At 37.9% G+C, this 19106-nt stretch overlaps 3 protein-coding genes across 9 annotated transcripts in view; all 3 read right to left on the reverse strand.

Moving 5' to 3' along the window:
- arhgef12b (Rho guanine nucleotide exchange factor (GEF) 12b) overlaps positions 1 to 9638 on the reverse strand; it is a 54524-nt gene extending 44886 nt beyond the window's left edge. For 3 of the 6 annotated variants that reach the window (XM_060863236.1, XM_060863232.1, XM_060863231.1), the window contains exon 1: positions 8213 to 9637. In XM_060863236.1, coding sequence (XP_060719219.1) covers positions 8213 to 8244 — 32 coding nt within the window. In that variant the 5' untranslated portion in view covers positions 8245 to 9637. Of the gene's footprint in view, positions 1 to 8212 lie in introns of all 6 variants that reach the window. The other 3 variants (XM_060863234.1, XM_060863233.1, XM_060863235.1) reach the window with 2 other exon arrangements.
- A 1373-nt stretch (positions 9639 to 11011) lies between these two features.
- Positions 11012 to 13072, reverse strand: tlcd5b (TLC domain containing 5b). The gene is made up of 3 exons (XM_060863544.1): positions 12895 to 13072; positions 12571 to 12773; positions 11012 to 11780 (listed from the first exon to the last, which is right to left on the reverse strand). The coding sequence occupies exons 1-3, from the start codon at positions 12933 to 12935 to the stop codon at positions 11257 to 11259; spliced, it is 768 nt and encodes a 255-aa protein (XP_060719527.1). The 5' UTR covers positions 12936 to 13072; the 3' UTR covers positions 11012 to 11256.
- A 3411-nt stretch (positions 13073 to 16483) lies between these two features.
- Positions 16484 to 19106, reverse strand: part of mcama (melanoma cell adhesion molecule a) — a 38917-nt gene continuing 36294 nt past the window's right edge. Inside the window, exons 14-16 of one of the 2 annotated variants that reach the window (XM_060863542.1) lie at positions 18091 to 18220; positions 17845 to 17968; positions 16484 to 17408 (exon numbers count right to left, since the gene is read on the reverse strand). In XM_060863542.1, coding sequence (XP_060719525.1) covers positions 17388 to 17408; positions 17845 to 17968; positions 18091 to 18220 — 275 coding nt within the window. In that variant the 3' untranslated portion in view covers positions 16484 to 17387. Of the gene's footprint in view, positions 17414 to 17844; positions 17969 to 18090; positions 18221 to 19106 lie in introns of both variants that reach the window. The other variant, XM_060863543.1, reaches the window with a different exon arrangement.

A 19106-nucleotide genomic window follows, 5' to 3' on the forward strand; every position in this document is an offset into this window, starting at 1 on the left:
AAATCTTCCAATAAAGCAGCTTGGCCACTGCAGCTACCACAGACATACACTCATTTCAGCTCTTTCTGAACTTATTAGATCTGCTTTGCTTCAAGTCATTAACATTAAATTTGGGGTCTCCGTTGTTTGAGAAATGCTTCAGAAAACTGAGTCGGGCCGAAAAATAAACAAAAAACAAAACAAACGTGTAGCCAATGAGCAGAAAGGGGCGTGTCTTGTCAATATGAGGCGGAGAGAGTGTTCAGTGCGCATGTGTGACATTAGCAGAAAGCGGTTTTAGCATTGACATGGAGGATAAAAACAAAGAAAGAAAGCAAAGAAAGACTTACGATAAGGCGAGGAGTAGGACCGTGTTAATATAGGATCAGCTTTTCAGCGCTGGAGAGAACTGAAGGAGCAGGAAGTTGGCGCATATTCACAGATTGGAGTTTCCCGAGTCAATAACTCCTGAGCTAAACGCTGTTACTACACAAATAACACCTATTTTCTATCGTAGTAATGTAGAGACGCAGCTACAACCGTGTTTTGTGTAGTAACAGTGTTTAGCTCAGGAGTTATTGACTCAGGAAACTCCAATCTGTGAATATGTGACCAACTTTACTTAAGACGCCGAGGCGCTTTCTTCCTTCTCGATAGGTGAGTAACGTTGGTTTTGCTTTGTTACGCAGAACTAATATATGCCTTTATCCTTTGCATAATTATGCTTGTGTGTCACTTTTGCTTGTTTGTTTATCTGCTATCGTATTGTTCTTCACTTCAGCTATGATAAAGACTCATTTCTTTCCATTAGTTGCCTGGGTTGCGTATGTATGTGTGGGCGGAGCTATCAATACAGGGGTGGGGCCCATTTGGGTTAGGGGCGTGTTTGTTTTTGGTGATTTTATATGTCAACATTGGCTTTCAAACATCGGAGACCCCACCTTTAATAAAAATGCAAAAATTAAAATAAATAAATAGATAGATAGATAGATAGATAGATAGATAGATAGATAGATAGATAGATAGATAGATAGATAAATAAAAAATATTTAAAATAATTAAAATAAAAAATACAGGGAGGGGAAAAAAAAAAGAAATTTAAACTCACGAGCACAAAAACTTGTTGCTAGATAGACAACCTGAAGCCAATCAATCAGTGAGTCTCTTTATATGTATAGGTTTATTTTAGCAATTTTTGGCCACAGCATTCTCAGAAACATTCAGCAAAATCCTGGAGGAACTGGAGAATAATTTATCCATTTTTATAAATGAAGCGCATGTTAATGGGAAACGAAAACTTCTGCCTGTCAAATGAACCGTCTGTGGTTGCATTTCTACTTTGTTAATCACTTACTGCTACTTTGTTCAAACGTCTGTCAACAGTAGTCATGCTTTCCTGTTTAATAGTGTCTTTGGCCACCAACTGTAACCAACTGTAAATTGGGCTCAGTGAGTCATGCAGACTTGGCAACCCTTCTTCCTTGTCCTGTAAAAAAATAAAATAAAATGTGCGGGATCCACGTTGGACCTGTCAGGCGAGCTCATTTCAGGCTCGACTGTTACAATAACAAGGGCCTGTTATTATGGTAGGAGGTTCCATTGTCATCATCATCATCATCATCATCTCTCTGAGTCATAGACAGACATTTTATGTAACCTAATTTCAGCGCTCTTAAGTGAACCTCTTCGGTTATCCTCTGGACAATCTCAGACACATTTAATCACACGTGTGTGTTGCTACTAACGATCAAGAGAATATGGCTGTGTGTTGCAGACTTCATTCTTCCGTAACTAACTTTCAGAGCCAGAATGCTAATGCAGAGCATAAAAACGCTCTTCCCTTTCCCACCATGCTTTGCTGGTGGCCTGCCGCTCTGACGGGACATTGTTTATCGGTGATGTCACCACTTCCTGAGAGATGAGGGAGGGTTTTGAGTTCAACAGATCAGTGAAACGCTAAGACACAGAACAACTCTGCGGGCGTCTTAGTGTTGTCTGGTTTCTCAGGTCCTTCTCCTGGGACTTGAAATGCTGCATGGTACAAGACAATGAGGCATAGAGCTTTTCAATCTATATTATTAAACCACTGCTTTTACATTTTCCAGAGCCGTACTCGGCTGATCGGTGTCACCGGAAAGGGACCGCAAGTTGACCATCATTTTCCACTTTCCGCGACGAACCACACTGCTAGAAGCATTCACAAGATACTCGTGACTCACGTGGAAGATCTGCTGTCACTTCTGTGTGCTTTTCTTGTCAAGCGGTTGTTTGCGTTGTCAGGGAGACACTGCTGTCAATCTTGCGGTTAGTTATTTTAAAATTATGGCTAAGGTTACGTTTGGCAAATACTTATTTAAAGAGCCATTTTTTGCATTGCAAGGTTAACACATGCTCAATGGCCAAAACAAAGGCAAATATCTGCAGCAGTAACATCTCAAGGATTACACAACAGAGGAATAAATGGAATAAATATCATAATTTCACAAGCTGTCAGGATTTATAGTTCATATGAGGAGGAAAAAAAAAAAAAAAAAAAAAAAGAGGCAGGCAGAATTGGGTTCCCACCAAAAAACAGTAGTCTGTTAAAAGTCTGTTGATGAGCGAACGTGTGCTCGGAAAAATAAGATAAATAAGAGCCATTTGGTTCATGTTTGGCTGACATGAGCGGCCTGCTCGCTGAAGATTACTCCACAACGCTAGTTTTTACAGGCCTGAGAGCACTTTGGGAGCCTTAAAAATCCAATCAACAACAGAAGAGCTCCAGAAAGAAAAACACATAAATCACCTCCGCTACTCGCTTAGCATCACGGCCATGGGTATTGAGAAAGGGAAAATAGAATAGGCTCGCTGGGCTTTTAGGAAGGCGGTGCACCTTGAACATCTTTTTCTGTTTTAAAGTAAAAATAAATAAATAAATAAAAAAATTAAAAAATAATTTTCCTCAAAGGACGTCGACATTCCTCTCTCTGAGCTCCGAACGGTGCAAAGTGCTGTGCCACTGATTGTCTAACACAAGAACCTGCACCACTAAGACATCAAATGGAGCGAAATTACCAGCAGCAGCAGTAGATTCACTACTGAGGTATTGTGTGAACCTTCAGGCATCGAAGTGTTCGCAAACGGTGCACATATACAGTGCAAAGAGCAGCAACATGGGTAAACAACAGCATTTACTCAGTAATGTGGGCAGACGGTAAGGTCACGACATGCTCGCGTTTAGTCGACAGGAAACTATTCTGCAAAAAGAGGAGGCTAGTAAGAAGCCCAACGTTAAATACGGTCATAAGTAGCTCAAACAGCTCCAAATGTATAACCTTAAAAAAATAAAATTTTCCAATTTGATCTTAAGCCACGTTCACACTGCAAGTCTTAATGCTCAATTCGGATATTTTGCTCAGATCTGATTTTTTTGTTTGGCTGTTCACATTACCTTTTAAAATGTGGCCTATATCAGATACCAGTGTGAACTGTTTGCTGTTTCGAACTGACCCGCGTGCGCAAACGAACAATAACAATGACGTCACACGCAGCACGCCGTTGTGCTAAAGTTGGCGAGGTTATGGAGGAAGTAAGCATTTTCACTTTTCTTTCTAAATGTTTGTGTAATGGCAGCACAGAGACGCAGTGTTTTGAAAATTTTCGGATGTCGAGGGCAACTTTTGATTATTTGATCCATTCTGTAGGCGTAGTCACGTTTGTGTGCGTACTCGCCGGCGCATAATTGTGACAAATGTCGATGTATATTGATGTAAAAGTCGCATCAAATCCGCCTCGGTTGTTCACACCGCGGCCACATTGGAAAAAATCAGATTTGGGTCTGATTCAGGACCACATATGGAAGTGGTCTGAATCTGATTTGAAAAAATCAGATCTGGGCTAGATTTGAGTGTTCACACTACTCCTGAAGAAGTCTGACCTGGTCACTTGACCCCAAAAAAAAAAATCTGATTTTACCTGCAGTGTGAACGTGGCCTTAGATAACTGCTCTCACAAGTGATGGAAGAAAACGCTGTCAGTCCTCTTCCACATACATGAGCTCACATGTGCCTGGTGATTGGCTAGTGATTGATCGGGGACAAACAAAACAAAACAAAACAAACCTCAAAAAAAATATATAGAATAGAAACTACGGCACAAGGAAACTGAAGGTCTCCAAAATCTGAGTGATTACGAGGTATACAGACCAAAATAGCTTGAAGACTATAATAAGTGATAGCAGTATACAGTAAATAGATTCTCACCTAATGAGCTAATTAAGAGGTCTATCCCATGTTAATATGTCCGTGTTAGAGCAGAAAGAAACAAGCCCTGGACTGATAACGTGTGCTCGGGATTAAACAAAAATGAACCCATGATGTTTCGCAATTGTGCATTTCCACTTGTGTTGGTCACCGATTGGTCAAACCCAGTCATCGTACAATGTGTAGATGATGTCTACCGGCACTTAAATCTCCAGTAGTAGAGTGTAGTGTCTGCCAAAGCTTCTCGCTCTTTCCACAAGCCCAATCCATCTCTTTCTCTCTATCATCATCGAGTTACAGCCAATCCAGAATTCTGCCTATTCCCCACATGTGCACTCTGTATGTAATTTGCCATGTGTGTCGAGTTTCATTTTCAGGCTGCAGGTAAACACATCGGTCGTGCTGTACGTTTGCCTGTGCGGTGCTGACACAAGCCTGCGAGTGATTCTGGTTAGTCAGCTGAGAGAGAAACGAGGTAATAGAAGAGAGTTCTTGCTGTCAGGCAAGCTGTCATAGAGGATCATATCACAAGCTGAATCTCAGGCACTCGGAGGTCTGTGGTGAGGGACGTGCTTTCAGCGGGACGAACTGATGCACTCCGTTTAGCTCGTCCAGCTGAGAGACGCACCGCTGAATGTAGTGTTAGGGAAGGAGTGTTAAAGCCTGAGCCACTGGACATGGATGGACTAAAACATGCGTGCACTGTTATTGTGATGGAATCATACTGACAGTCATCATCATCATCATCATAAAGATCATTTGGAATCTACAGTACAAGCATGAATGTGTGCACCGCCACAGAGAGGTCAATCACACCTGAACGTGTTTATGACACAGCTGCTATCTCCACACAGATTAGGCGAGTCTACACAGAGGCATGTCTACAGGGTTGTCTGATTTACGCGACACGCTTTTGTGTGTGACGACAGGTGAGTCTTCAAGGCAGGAAGAAAAGCCCTGACTCATACGTGTCCCGAGGTTAGCCAGATAACACACAGACTACCCGAGTGATATCTGTAAGCACTCTCCGACCTGTGACTGAATTATTACGTCATGCGTTGGATTACGCCGACTGACTCCGTGACTAACTTCCGAAGGGGTCTATATCAAGTGTCCAGTCGTGACCAGGAGCGTATGAGGAGATTGGGATAACATTCATCGCCTTTCAGTCGCAACGGTTTAGAATTCATGTCGCGCATTTTTTTTACGTTTACACGTTATAGACGTCAATAAAACTGTGGAGCAGAGGGCATCTCATGGGCGATGACCAAACCTGAAGGCACGCTAAGCTCCTGTTTTTTTTTTGCAACCTATAATGTACTCCCTCATTACAGGAGCAAAAAACGTGTAATAGTGGTTCATCAGGTCACAGACGCACAATGTGGCCGACTGAAGACGCAACGTGACACCTGTTCTTCCGCTTCACCTCGACAGGTGACTCACCAGCGTGCCATGGAAGAAAGCGCTCAGCTGTTTCACACCCCCTGCATCGACCTGAAGACTACGCGGTCATAATGATGGGTTAAACTGCTCATTTGAAAAACTACAACACACCGTTTAAAAGGTGGTGCTGTGTGGACGCCCAGTTTTATTATTTTCTTTCATGTGTCTATTGGTATTACGAACACAGATATTAAAGCAAATAAATAGGAAAAAAAATCCATTTTGCTTCATCCTGTAGCATTTCCTAGCGAATGCTCTCGTGTCTTATTTGGAGCATCAATTCGGTTGGATTTCTACCTTCTTGAATACGACCCACATCTGTGTTGGGTTGTAGAGCCTTAGCCAAAATTCTTTTTACTGTTGGAATAATCTCTGTGCTTTTCTAGTTTTAAGGCAGCTAGGTGAGTTTAACGGAAATAAGTCGTGCCCGAATTCCAACGGAAAAGGAAATACGCCAACATATGCCGGCAAATCCTGACCCTGAATTCCTTACAAGTTCACATAAAGACAGAAAATAACGATTCTACTAAGCGACTCGGCGTGAAAAAGGAGTGTCTTTAAAATCCACATAGAAACAGAAAAGAAAATTTAACCTTATAGAAATCCAGCGTCTCAGGCCAACATCGGTCCAGGGCAGATCTGTATCAGGTCGGTGCATCACAACACTAAACCTTATCCTTAAACTTATACACACCTTTAAAGCATGCTGGCCTTAGGGTTAATCACACAATTGTATGTCTCGCACGTGATGCCTCACTGCTTTTAAAGCCTCACCTAGCAAGAGATTAAAACTGTAACAAGGCAGCTGTGGAATACATTATACAAAATGTATACAAAAATACTTCAGGGAGTGCTGTTATAGAAAAACAGTCGATCAATGACAGGTTGTTGTCTGACAGCCTTAACCGCTCGAGTGGTTATCTACCAATAACAGTGTTTTATTTGGCTAAAAATTGGAAAATTGTGTGCTACCGGCACCATGTTTTTCGCCAACATCCAGTAATAATTATCAACAGAGATATGGAACAGATACAAGAATTGACAAATTTGCCTGAATGCAGGTTTTCATCAGTGTACAGTAAAAAATTCATTAAAAAAAAGTGCTTATAAAATAAATAAAAAAAAAAACAGAGATAGTAACTACTGCCAGTTAATTCTATGAAATATTTAGTAAAGTACTCAATTTTTGTTGTCTGCTGTCGTATAGCCGTGTTGTAGTGTATTTTTTTTTTTAAATTCTGACACAAAATAAAGTATCCACACACACACACACACACACAATATATGTGATATATGTGATATATATATATATATATATATATATATATATATATATATATATATATATATATATATATGTATGTATATATATATATATATATATATATATATATATATATATATATATATATGTATATATGTATATATATATATATATATATATATATATATAAAAAGCACGTGTGTGTATAATGTGTGTGTGTAATGTAATGTGCATATGTAATGTGTGTAGATACTATATATATATATATATATATATATATATATATATATATATATATATATATATATATATATATATATTTATTTATTTATTTTTAATTATATATTATATAATTGATTAAATATTCAGTGTGCTTTACATGTTAGATAATAGACTCAGTACAAGCTTCAATGGCAGATATGCAAAAACTAGCAAGCTCTCCAGAAGCCAAATGCCTTTCCAGACCCATAACAAGTGTTTGTGTATATGATCAATTATATAATATAACGAAACATTTACATTTCTGTCATTTAGCAGACACCCTTACCCAGAGTGACTTACAATTTTCATTTCAATTTATACAGCTGAGCAATTGAGGGTTAAAGGTCTTGCTTAGGGGCCCAACAGTGGCAGCTTGGTGGACCTGGGATTCAAACTCATGACCTTCTGAGCAGTAGTCCAATACCTTAACCACTAGGCTACGGCATCCCTTGAAACCATGACTATAGGGTTATTGGGAACTGAAAGAAACATAGCTAATAAGCCCATAGCTAATTCATACCAAATTCACATAGAATAAAAATATCTTAAAAGGTTGAAAGTCTACACAACTAGAGACAACTTCTGGGGTTTGGACTTCTCATTATATATATATATATATATATATATATATATATATATATATATATATATATATATATATATATAAATATATATATATATAAAAATAATATACACACACATATACACACACACACACACACACATTTTATATATATATATATATATATATATATATATATATATAGATAGATATATAGATAGATAGATAGATAGATAGAGAGAGAGAGAGAGAGGTATAAGTGATCCTAATGCACTGTGTTTGTTGTATATTGATGTAAAATAAACATGTACAGTAACTGACAACAAAGCTGCACTGGATTGAATGTGAATTATTCCAACAGCAGTTCATATAAAATGCAATTGGCTTTAATACTTGCATTATCAGTATGTAAGTAAGAGAGTAAACAAACACATTATGTGATGTTTATGTGATGTCATTTACCTGTCAGCTATCGTGGACTGTGAGCCGCTCATTGGGCTTCTGATTCTTGCTTTGTTTTTTCTCCTTTTATCTTTATCCAACTAGCATTTTACCGACGTAAAACACTCGTGTCTGTGCACCAAAAGATGAACTCTGACGGTTGTTTATCATCCACAAAAAAATTTCAAATCTGTCAGGAAGAAAGAATGAAAAAAAGTCTTCTTAAGCTGTGAGTTTACACGAGTCGACTCCACGGTGGATGTGTCGGTAAGCTGACACGGTGTGTCATTTGCACCGAAGTCGTAGAAATTATACGAAATAAGACCCGAAAAACATCCAGAAGTCCTGGAGAAGCTTTAGCTGCACTAAACTGGATGGAAATAGCACGGAATTGGGAATGTTTAACAAACGGATCATACTTTTTCACCCCCTCGAGCGAATGCTTCAGCGTTACACGACTCCCTAACTGAGAGTCGACTCCAAGCTTGAAAAATTAGTATATTGTTTTGTTTTGTTTTTTTTTAAATGATAATATAATTGAATAATATATAAAAAGTGTCCTAACGAACGAAAGAAATCCGTGAAAACAATGTTACTCTGTAATCTCCAACAACGTGTTTTAGTTTTGTTTTTGTTTGTTTTTTCCCCCCTTTAATGTCGCAAACGACGTCCAGTTCTGTAGGAAAAAAGGAAAACAAAGTATCTTGAAGAAGAAGAAGAAGAAAAAAAAAGGGATCGTGTCATCAGGATTAACACGGAAAATCTCTCGTTTTAAGGGGGGAATAGAAACCCGTGTAAAAGACGTTTCCTTGCTGTTTTCAGGCCTGTTCTCGGTTTAGCTGAACAGCATGGCACTTTTTTTTTCCTCCTTCCAGAAAGAACGCTGACTGGTTCCGTGTCCCGTTTGTAGATGGGAGAATTTTTGCGGCTTCAAAACATCCGGCGTGTTGAAGGAGACATTGTAACCTGCACAGAAAGAAGCTTCGAATTCCGACGTTTCAGAAGTTCCCCTTTTTTTTTCCTCCCCCCCCAAACACAACTTCTGTACGCTTTGATGTCAAACAGGACGACTTCAAAGCTGTAAACTTCGTCTTAAGTCATTTTTTGTCCTCTCCTTCCCTTCCTTGTCTCCATGTTTTTTTTTTGTTTGTTTGTTTGTTTGTTTTTTTCCCGAAATTCAGTATTTTTTTTCCCCTCTTCCCTTTTCTTTCATGCACTGTTTGGACTTAAGAATGCCTTGAAACGCAAAGATGGAGCTCCTGGATACGATGCGACGCAAGTCAAGTTGTTGTTTGAATTGAAAAAGAAAAGCTCGGAAATCTGTAAAATCCACATAATTCCCAGACTTTCGGCAAAATTACATCGACGGTATTCCTGCGCTTTGGGAACGAACCACTCCCTCTTTTTTGGGGGGGGAGGGAGGAGGAAAAGATCCTTCCGCAGACGCACATGTGTTGCTGTTAGTCCCGAGATTTAAGATCTTTTACTCTCATATCCAGCAGATTCATTCTCTGCTATTTATTTACTTACATATAATTATATATTTATTTATTATTATTATTATTATTTTTAATTATTAAATTTATATATATATATATATATATATATATATATATATATATATATATATATACCACTATATTTAAATGAAATAATAGAAATGACTGAAAGAGAAAGCAACTCTATAGTCTAAAGATTTTAAGGGGTTAACAAGCTTCTCCAATAGGGACAATCAAAGCAATGTTAATGGGTATACATTATTTATTCTCATTAGTATTTGCATTCTGTAGGGCAGAGAAATTCAAATTTTTTTGTTGTTTTTTTTGTCCCCCACAAGGTCACTGGATTTTGCATCTTGTTTTCCAATATTTAAGCTTCAGATCACTGTTTTTTTTAGATGTTGTTATAATGTTCCACACATAATTTCTTATAGCGCCACAAAATATATTAAAGGTTCTCTGTCTGACTTTCTACCCTATAAGGTATAAAAACCTATTTTAAAAAAAATATAAAACCTTTTTTTTTCCTGAATTCACATTGATAATGGACAAAAATAGCAACATATTGTATTTGTATTTATTTCGAGTTTATTTTGAGGCCATTACTGCCACCTGCTGTTTGACTTGGTGTATCGTTGATGTAAGCTTGTAGAAATTCATTCATTCATTCATTCGTCTTCTACCGCTTATCCGAGCTACCTCGGGTCACGGGGAGCCTGTGCCTATCTCAGGCGTCATTGGGCATCAAGGCAGGATACACCCTGGACAGAGTGCCAACCCATCGCAGGGCACACACACACACACTAGGGACAATTTTCCAGAGATGCCAATCAACCTACCATGCATGTCTTTGGACCGGGGGAGGAAACCGGAGTACCCGGAGGAAACCCCCGAGGCACGGGGAGAACATGCAAACTCCACACACACAAGGTGGAGGCGGGAATTGAACCCCGACTCTGGAGGTGTGAGGCGAACGTGCTAACCACTAAGCCACCGTGCCCCCGCTTGTAGAAATAATAAGCATGGTCCCACACACCCACACACAATTATAATAATAATAATAATAATAATAATAATAATAATAATAATAATAATAATTATTATTATTATTATTATTATTATTATTATTATTATTATTATTATTATATAAGCATAAATATAATAATGACCATGCTTCTGCATTTTGTGTGTGGGTGTGTTTAAGAGTGAGAGACATAATGGAAGTGACGCATATATTTGGCTAATGGTACTGCAGCTCTTTTTTTTTACAGTTTATTTCATTTAAAACATGGTTTATGTCACAACACAAAAAAAGATAAATCACCATTAGTTAAAAACTGACGATACAATTTTTAAATCTACATACAAATTTTCACAAAGTACTCATGTCCTGTTATACCACATTGAAACTTGTTGCTTTACTTTGCCACATATACAGTAAATTTTGTATCTTTGTATATCCCAGACATAGGAAGTTGGAGTTATATTGCAGTGTCAGCCAGGATACAGAGCTCCTGAAGCAAAGACAGTTAAGGGCCTTGCTCAAGGCCTTTAGCTCTTTGTTTACTACCCAGTATATCCATTAGCATTATTCAGCTTCTGCTTTTCTTGCCATCGTCTGTACTTGGAGCGGGTTTTTCGACAAGCAAAAGATGCAATGTCCACCATGAAGAAGCAGGACAGGGCGTAGATGGCCACCCCACCCACCTTCATGACCAGTTTGGGTTTTGGAGACATCAGCTCACAGTAGAGCATGCGACCACCAACGCCAATCCGCACACAAGCGAACAGTGTGATGAAGAGCAGATCGACGATGTCACCGCTCAGGCTGTCGTAGCGACCCATCTGCTTGAGGAACCAGCGGGTCTGCAGGAGTGGATTGGTAATTTCACTGCCAAAGAGCACCGCACATGACTCGATGCCTGATTCACCCATTCCCAGAGTGCACACAATGCCCAGGATGCTTAGTGTGTGATGGGCCAGCATGACAGGACCCTCTGTACGGAAGTACACACACCAGGCCATGTCAAAGATGAAGTAACCCAGACTGAGGAGCAAGGCTAGAATCTGAAGTGGGGTGTTTTCTGAGCCTGGAGATGAGAGGAAGGAAAAATACAGCCTGATTGCTTAGGTGGTTATTCTGCCATTAGAATCTAATTCCTGTTGTTTTTTAATCAATGTGAATGGAACAATCTTTCTATATTCTATATTCTAGATCTATATTGTGGCTCAAGTTTTAATATTAGCTAATGAATCAATGAAAAAACTGATTATATCATTGAGTGACAAATAGAAAAGAAACTTTGTTTGAATCTGGGATTCGTAAAAATCGCTCATTTTAATTTTAGCTATAACCTTTTATCTAATTCACTGTTTTATTTTGTGCAGCGTTAAGGTAAATCATGCAACCAATCCCAAGAACAATGGTCATGAGGCACAAATGCACTTTGAATGGGTCCATTGCAAGGAACCACGCAGACACATTCACACATCCTTTCTGATGTAAAGGGTAATTTCGCATATCCAATCCCCCTACCAGCATGTTTCTAGGTGGGAGAACACCAGAGAACCTGGACAAAAGCTATATGGATATGGGGTGAATGTGGAAAACAGCACGCAAATAGTAACCCAAGCTCAGGAACCCAGGAGCCTGGAAATTTAAGGTGGTACAGTACACCACCAAGTTGTCCTGTTGAAACTTTGGTTTGTTTTGGAAGGACATCCTTAAAGATTCCGTGTATAAGCTTATACTGAAGGGTTTCAGAAATAGTTATGGGTAAACATCTTGACATTAAGTGTATGCCATTTAAATTTGGCCACACTGGAAAGATTGAATTCCAGGTCAAATACTCATCCAATCTTTTAGGATTGATGACTCACCTGCATGCGTGAATGGCCATGGCCCATCAACAAACCCGATGTAAGCAGTTAGCAAAGTTATCAGGACCCCATGGATCAGGGTAATGAGTCTGCAGTTCCACTCGGCATGTCGCTTTCTGTTCACATGACACAGCAAAATGTACAGAAACAGCCAGCCAATGAGGGTGCAGCTTGTCTCGACTAGAAATTGCGTCATGGCTGAGCTAAAGAGATGAAAAACACAATAAACTTACTTATATATGATACCATTAGCTTTTCTAAAGTACAAGCAAGTACTGTCAGCAAGTAAATGTCTCCTCAAAGCTTATAATCCACAGGTTTTACCTCAGCCTTCGCAAAATCCCACCTTCTGCTGCATCAGTCATCTAGGCATTGCCTCTCAACCATCTCCTCCAAACAGCACTTCCTACCTTTAGTAACCTACAATGGCTCTCTGCTGGAGGCCTGTCTCATCAGACAAGAGTATTATTATTATTACATCTTAATATTTTCCATGACAGCACCAAACTACAACCTCATTTCCTCACTTACATCTCCATCCCCTCCCTGAGCGCACAAGCATCCTGAGCCTCTTAAGAGATTAGCGTCACAGTACTCAAGCACCAAACAAGATGGAGCCACATAACCTCCGGTCCAATGGCCTCTGAGGTCAGAGGAGGAAACCAGCATGATGTCTTACATCCTTCAACATATGATCACCCCATGTGTGCTGAGAAAGGAGAGCAAAGATGTATGAAATAATTAGGGATAGCGTAAGAATTCATAGATGAAACCAGAATTGGTTGGTGAAGTTTAAGCGGAAATGCTATCTAATATATAATAATATGCTTTTTAATATGGTAGATGATCAAATGTTCAAAACATTTAGTTTAGGTTTTTGAAGTATTAACTCATATCCATCTTATCCACTGAAGGGTTATTAACTACAAGGACTAGGCTACTGAGAGCCCAAAATATAGACTGGTCTCATTTGTTTTTTTTTTTAAATCAAAATTAGACAGAAACTATAAAACTTTAGTCTATGTTTAAAATCTATGCATTCATTAAAATATAGTGTTTAACTTATTTATTATTGTTATTAGTGTCATGCACTACATAGGGTGTAGCAAACGTTTAATACTCTGTATAGTGTACAATTATATGAGTCACCAGTGAGTGCTAGTGGGTTTTTTTGTTGTTTGTCTGTTTCATAACGACACAACAGCGCCCCCTGTCGAAGTAGATCCAGAGATTCATCTTTTACTCACTCACTGACTCATTTATTAGTTTGTTTTATTGATTGATTGATTAATTAATTAATTTATTCCTTAATCTTGCTTCTTAGCTTTTTATCTTAAACAAAGATGTCAGAGAGACAAAACAAAACTCATGGTATTTACTGTGACATTATTGGTACCATCACTGCATTTAGATTTGCATATTATTGGTATACAAAAGTGACATAAAGTAATAATAAAATAGAAAGTTTACACCATTATAGACCACATGATAGAAATACACAAAGGGGTGGAAAAAAGGAAGAAAAAAGTTTCATATAAATAATAATTCTAATAACAATATTATTAACCTTCAATTCATTCAACTCAGTTCAATTCAGTTTCATTATATTTTTAACAAATGTCACAAAGCCACTTTACAAGGATAAAAAACGATAAAAAAATAAATAAATAAATAAAATAAATTCGAGAAAGATTTCTGGAAAAAATTCGAGAAAAAAACACCTAAAGTTTAATTTAAAAAAAAGTTTAATTTGATATTTATCCTAATGAGCAAACCGAGGCAATGCTGGCAAGGAAGATATTAGGAAGAAATAATCCTACTTCTTCAGTTTATTAATCATAAACACTCATTTGTAAGCTATTTGGTGAAAAAAGGTGAAAAAAAAATTAAATAAAAGGATTGTGTGGGCTGTAAAGCCTGTAGGGGGCGCTCTTTCACCTAATTCCACCTTCTTCTCTTCTGCCACAGTCCAGACTGAGTGATTGATTCATGGCTTACAAAAACAATATGTCACTTATACAGTTAAGAATGAAACAAACTTGTGAAAAATCCTTTTTAAAAAGCTAAAACAACAACAACAACAACAAAACAACAAACAAACAGATTCTAGGGATAGTTTTTTCTGGCTTTTCTGTACTCCTAAAACGTCAACACAGCCTACTACTGTAAGCTGACATTTATACAAAGAATCGCTTGTGTTATTTGGATTTCTTCCCTTCCTAATTCCTAATCTTCTTCCAAGAAGAAACAGTGGATCATTAAACTACAGTTATGAACTGAACCGCTCACAAAATACACATATTTACACCTCAAGCTCCACCCATGAAAAAACAGAGCTTTAAATTAAACCTGTGTCGTCTAACAGACCTCATAGCGTCAGACCATATGGACAGTGGACCATGTTTGCCATGTTTAAGTAAAATACCATGAATAATCACATATAACAGCTGCGAGGCAAATCACAGGTTTATTTTTGTGCTCTGTCTAATAGGTTTTTATTTGTTTCTATAGTAACTCCATACGAAGGTAGATGTACAAATTAATCTAAGCCTAGTATTAAACAAGTAATTATTTAAAAATTAAATATGGTCTTGGTTTCGACTGAGACATAAAATTTTTCAAGATGTATTTTTCTTTTCTAATATTTCTAATTCTTTCATATAGAAAACAGCATCATCAGTGGTGCGAAGCTGAAATGAAGCAAATAAGTTAACCAGGTATGTAAAGGCTTGGCTTTAAAAAACATTTAATTAGTTTTCGGTCTCTATATTGACTCCATTTGGACTCAAGCTTCGGTCTCTATATTGACTCCATTTGGACTTGATAGTTAAGAATCTGTGAGACACTGATCACTGATTTAGAGTGTAACATATCTTTATTTGGCATTGTTTATGCAAAAAAAAAAAAAGAAAGAAAAAAAGAAAATCACAGTGTATAAAAAACACAAGCATCAAATCACATGGTCTTAATTTACACACATAAGCAGAACTATAACTTTACTACAAAAACAAGGAACCGCACAGGTGAACAGGTTTATATACACACTCGATCCGGTTTGTCTTGTCGAGCCGTGAGGATGAGAGACTTGACGATATTTTAGTAGTCTAGTAGAATGTTTGTTGAGTTGAAAGAATTTGTAGAATTTAAACCATGCTTTTATAGCTGTTTTGCTGGAACATTCACTAGAGGTTAAGTTACAAAATTCAACCTAACCTATCGTTTTGTGTGTTCCAGGTATAACAGGATGCGAGGCCAAAATAAAGCGTGTGATCCATCACAAGAACAAATCATCCGACGACGGACGGAAGGTAAAATAGCTGGGGTGCTTTTCGACGACCGTGGGATGATGTACGGTCGATCTTTATAAAAGACCAAAGCACTGACTTTATATTAACATCTGAACTGGTGTCCACGAACTTAAAGACTTCCACATATACAGCAGTTAAATGATTACTTCTGCCAAAAATTAAATCAATTTAGAAATAAATTTTGGGTCTGAAGTTTGCTTGAGATATTTGTGTTGCAGTGATACAAGGCTAATGTAGCTAACAAAATAAGTGAAGCTTATAGCTATCAGATTAGCCTCTAAAACCCCTTTTAATTAACATAAATAACAAAACAACACAGCAGAACAGAACAGCAGGCTCGGATTTAAAACGAATAAACACACAAATCACTTCTTACCTAATTCAGCCTTCAGACGTTATGCCATTAATAGCGGATGAACTCTCGCTCGAGGTTAATAAACCTTACGTGTAACATCTTGTCTTTAAAATTCCCACGACTCATCCCCAATGGTTTGAGGAGACGAAACAAACTTTTGAGCAAACATGAACAAGCATAAAGAAAAAAAAAGAAGTCTCAGTGTAACAAACATGGACGTTAACCGAACGCTCAGACGTTGCGGCTGATGAACACGAGGCAGAGAAAAAAAAAAGAGGGAGCCGTGAATCTGCTCAGCAGTCAAAACGCAGCTACAGTTTAGTCTGCTGACACTATTTACAAAAGCAGTAGTCTCTGAGTAACAAAAACAAACCTTTAAAGTAATGTCTGGCTCTACACTTTTGTATAAAGTTTACTCGTCAGTATGATGATCGGCTTCTCTCGTCGGCTAAAAAAAGGATGGAACCTAATTTGACTGTTTGTGAGTGAGTTACTATCCGGCCATAGGCTTCAGAGGAGAACCATACCATCATACTGCATTAAAAAAAAAAAAAAAAAAGCATTGAGGAATGTGTTTATTTCCGTCTAGTGTTTTACTGGTCCTACTTACTCTGTGGTGGTGTAGTGATGTTGTACAGTTAATAGAAATAGTGTTCTAAAGTACAAAGTTTTTTTGTTTTTTTTTTAATATGATCCTAAAAAAAAAAAAAAAAAAATCCTGCCATTATTTTGACCTTTTAGCTAAATGATATTTTTTCTGCAGTTCAAGTAAGAAAATTTCCGAGTGGCCGATTTCAATTTGCTGTATAATTCAAGTGGCTAAATTTTACGTATACGATATACACGTTTTTTTTTTTTTTTAAAGGTTATAATGGTCATACATAGAAACGATATGACAGTGAATTCCTCAGGTGGTTGGGAACAACGAAACAAAAAACAGTAGTATTTATTAAAAAAAAAAAAAAAACTGGCACAACTGAACGAGCTCACTTTAGTCTATACGTCCGATCTTGAATTAGCAGAGCTCGTAAACGAACGAAGAAGATGCTCCTGTTCCAGCAGACGTTATTCGTATCCGTGTATCTATTGGTTGTTCGGTTGGTAAGAGGACAGTGAATGGACTTCAGCTGAAATCTTGTCCTTGGTCTCGTAGGTTATTTGTGCAGGTCAGTGTACTTTACTCCAGGAGAAACACAATGAGGAAAAAAATAAAGCAAGTCAGATATTACAATTAGCGGCTACGTCAAGCAACCCTACTGTATTCTAAACATGAACCTCTTCGTCTTCTGTATCAGATCCTTTACTGTACATTATATAGCTAAGGGTCACACCTACATGCCTTTGCCTTGGATGTGGTCAAGCACTACTATGAAACAAACTATTATTTATAGCTGTGAACTGCTCATTTGCGGTTACGATTTGCGTTAAAATGTTACCAGGTTACTAGTGCCACCGTTCCGCCATGACGGCTGCTCATCTGAATCTTTGTAAGCAAGGAATCTTTTCTAAAGGACATTTTAAAAGTAGCATCTCCATCCAGCAGCACTCTGTAATGACTAAGACCAATTAAGTGGTCATCAAATCCGTTGTATCCACAGTTTCTATAGTTACCTGGTCGCTTGGAGGTTTGTTGTTGCCGTTGACGCCCTTCAGTAGTACCGTCTTCTCTGTCTTCTCTGTTTTCTCCGCCTTCATCTCCACCACAATGTTATCCTTGTTGGTTGTCTCTTTGGAGCTGTACACATTAACGGCCTACGCGTTAAAACGCTGACAAGCTCCGGACAAAGTCGTACGGAAACATACACACAGCGACGTTCTTAAAATAAACACGCTCTATTTGAGTGAACGGGAACTTACATCTCCTGTTTGCCAGAACGTCCACAGGGCAGCTTTCCCTTCTTGTACAGGAAGTACAGCACGCTGCCCAAGATGGCTACGAGGAGAAGGCTGATGATTATGATCACGATCATCACGCCGCTGTTATCGACTGGAGGAGCAGACACCAAAATTGTAAATAGCTACGACCAAGTCGGCAAGTCACGACAACTCCACACCAAAGATGGAAAAGTATGAACAACTGACGGACTGTCAGTTAATCAGGGACGGATTTTGTTCCAGAAACAGTTGAAGGAAACATCTTAACCTTCTCTAGCTTACACAGATTCTGTGTTAGAGAGTACTTAATATTGCGAATGCTTCATTTTATCTCCAGCTCTCAATACTGGTGTGGTCGAAGTTGCCAGATCTGTGGATTTTATGAGATATTTGGCCGGGGTTTTGGGAGAAATCAGAAACCGATCACGAGTCGTGTGAAGTTCCACCCAGTATTTTATAGTAGCTTAGTAAAATGTAGAAAAAACAGTTTCAGTTCGTGCCAACAAATAATACCATTAGTACGTAAAATGTAATATATAAAATGACGAAATACAACAAATGACATTTTATTCTCTGTTTTTTTTTTTTTTTATAGAATTTTATATAATTGATTAGATTCATTTATGTCTAAATGTTAACTATGGGTGTTATGAATAGTACAGAAGACAGGAGGGTAGTGATGGTAGTGGTAACCATAACTAAATGCTGAAACGGTGCATGTGGAGGTGTATAACAGCAAAAAGTGTTGGAATTGGTATGAAACTTGAGTTGTGCAACTCCTTACTAGCTACGAGAAAAAGAAAACAAAAGAAAACTGACTACAAATAGACCAGAAGAGGAAAAGAAAAGCTCCTTATTGTTGGCTACATGAAAATAGCACCCACTTACACCCATTCGTCCATTATTTGTTTTTAGATTACATCCAGGCTGAATCCATTTTATATATTAGTATACTGTATATATATGTTCAGATAATATATATTTATATATTATCTGAA

The sequence above is a fragment of the Tachysurus vachellii genome, chromosome 26, assembly GCF_030014155.1.
Source record: "Tachysurus vachellii isolate PV-2020 chromosome 26, HZAU_Pvac_v1, whole genome shotgun sequence".
Classification (NCBI taxonomy): domain Eukaryota; kingdom Metazoa; phylum Chordata; class Actinopteri; order Siluriformes; family Bagridae; genus Tachysurus; species Tachysurus vachellii.

Bases quoted from the DNA above. Each gene is read 5' to 3' on its own strand.
- tlcd5b (XM_060863544.1), bottom strand. From the start codon at position 12,935: ATGACTGATGCAGCAGAAGGTGGGATTTTGCGAAGGCTGAG. The intron at 12,774-12,894 runs GTAAAACCTGTG...TCATCTCTTTAG, and splicing joins GGGATTTTGCGAAGGCTGAG to CTCAGCCATGACGCAATTTC. The intron at 11,781-12,570 runs GTGAGTCATCAA...TCTCATCTCCAG, and splicing joins ATGGCCATTCACGCATGCAG to GCTCAGAAAACACCCCACTT.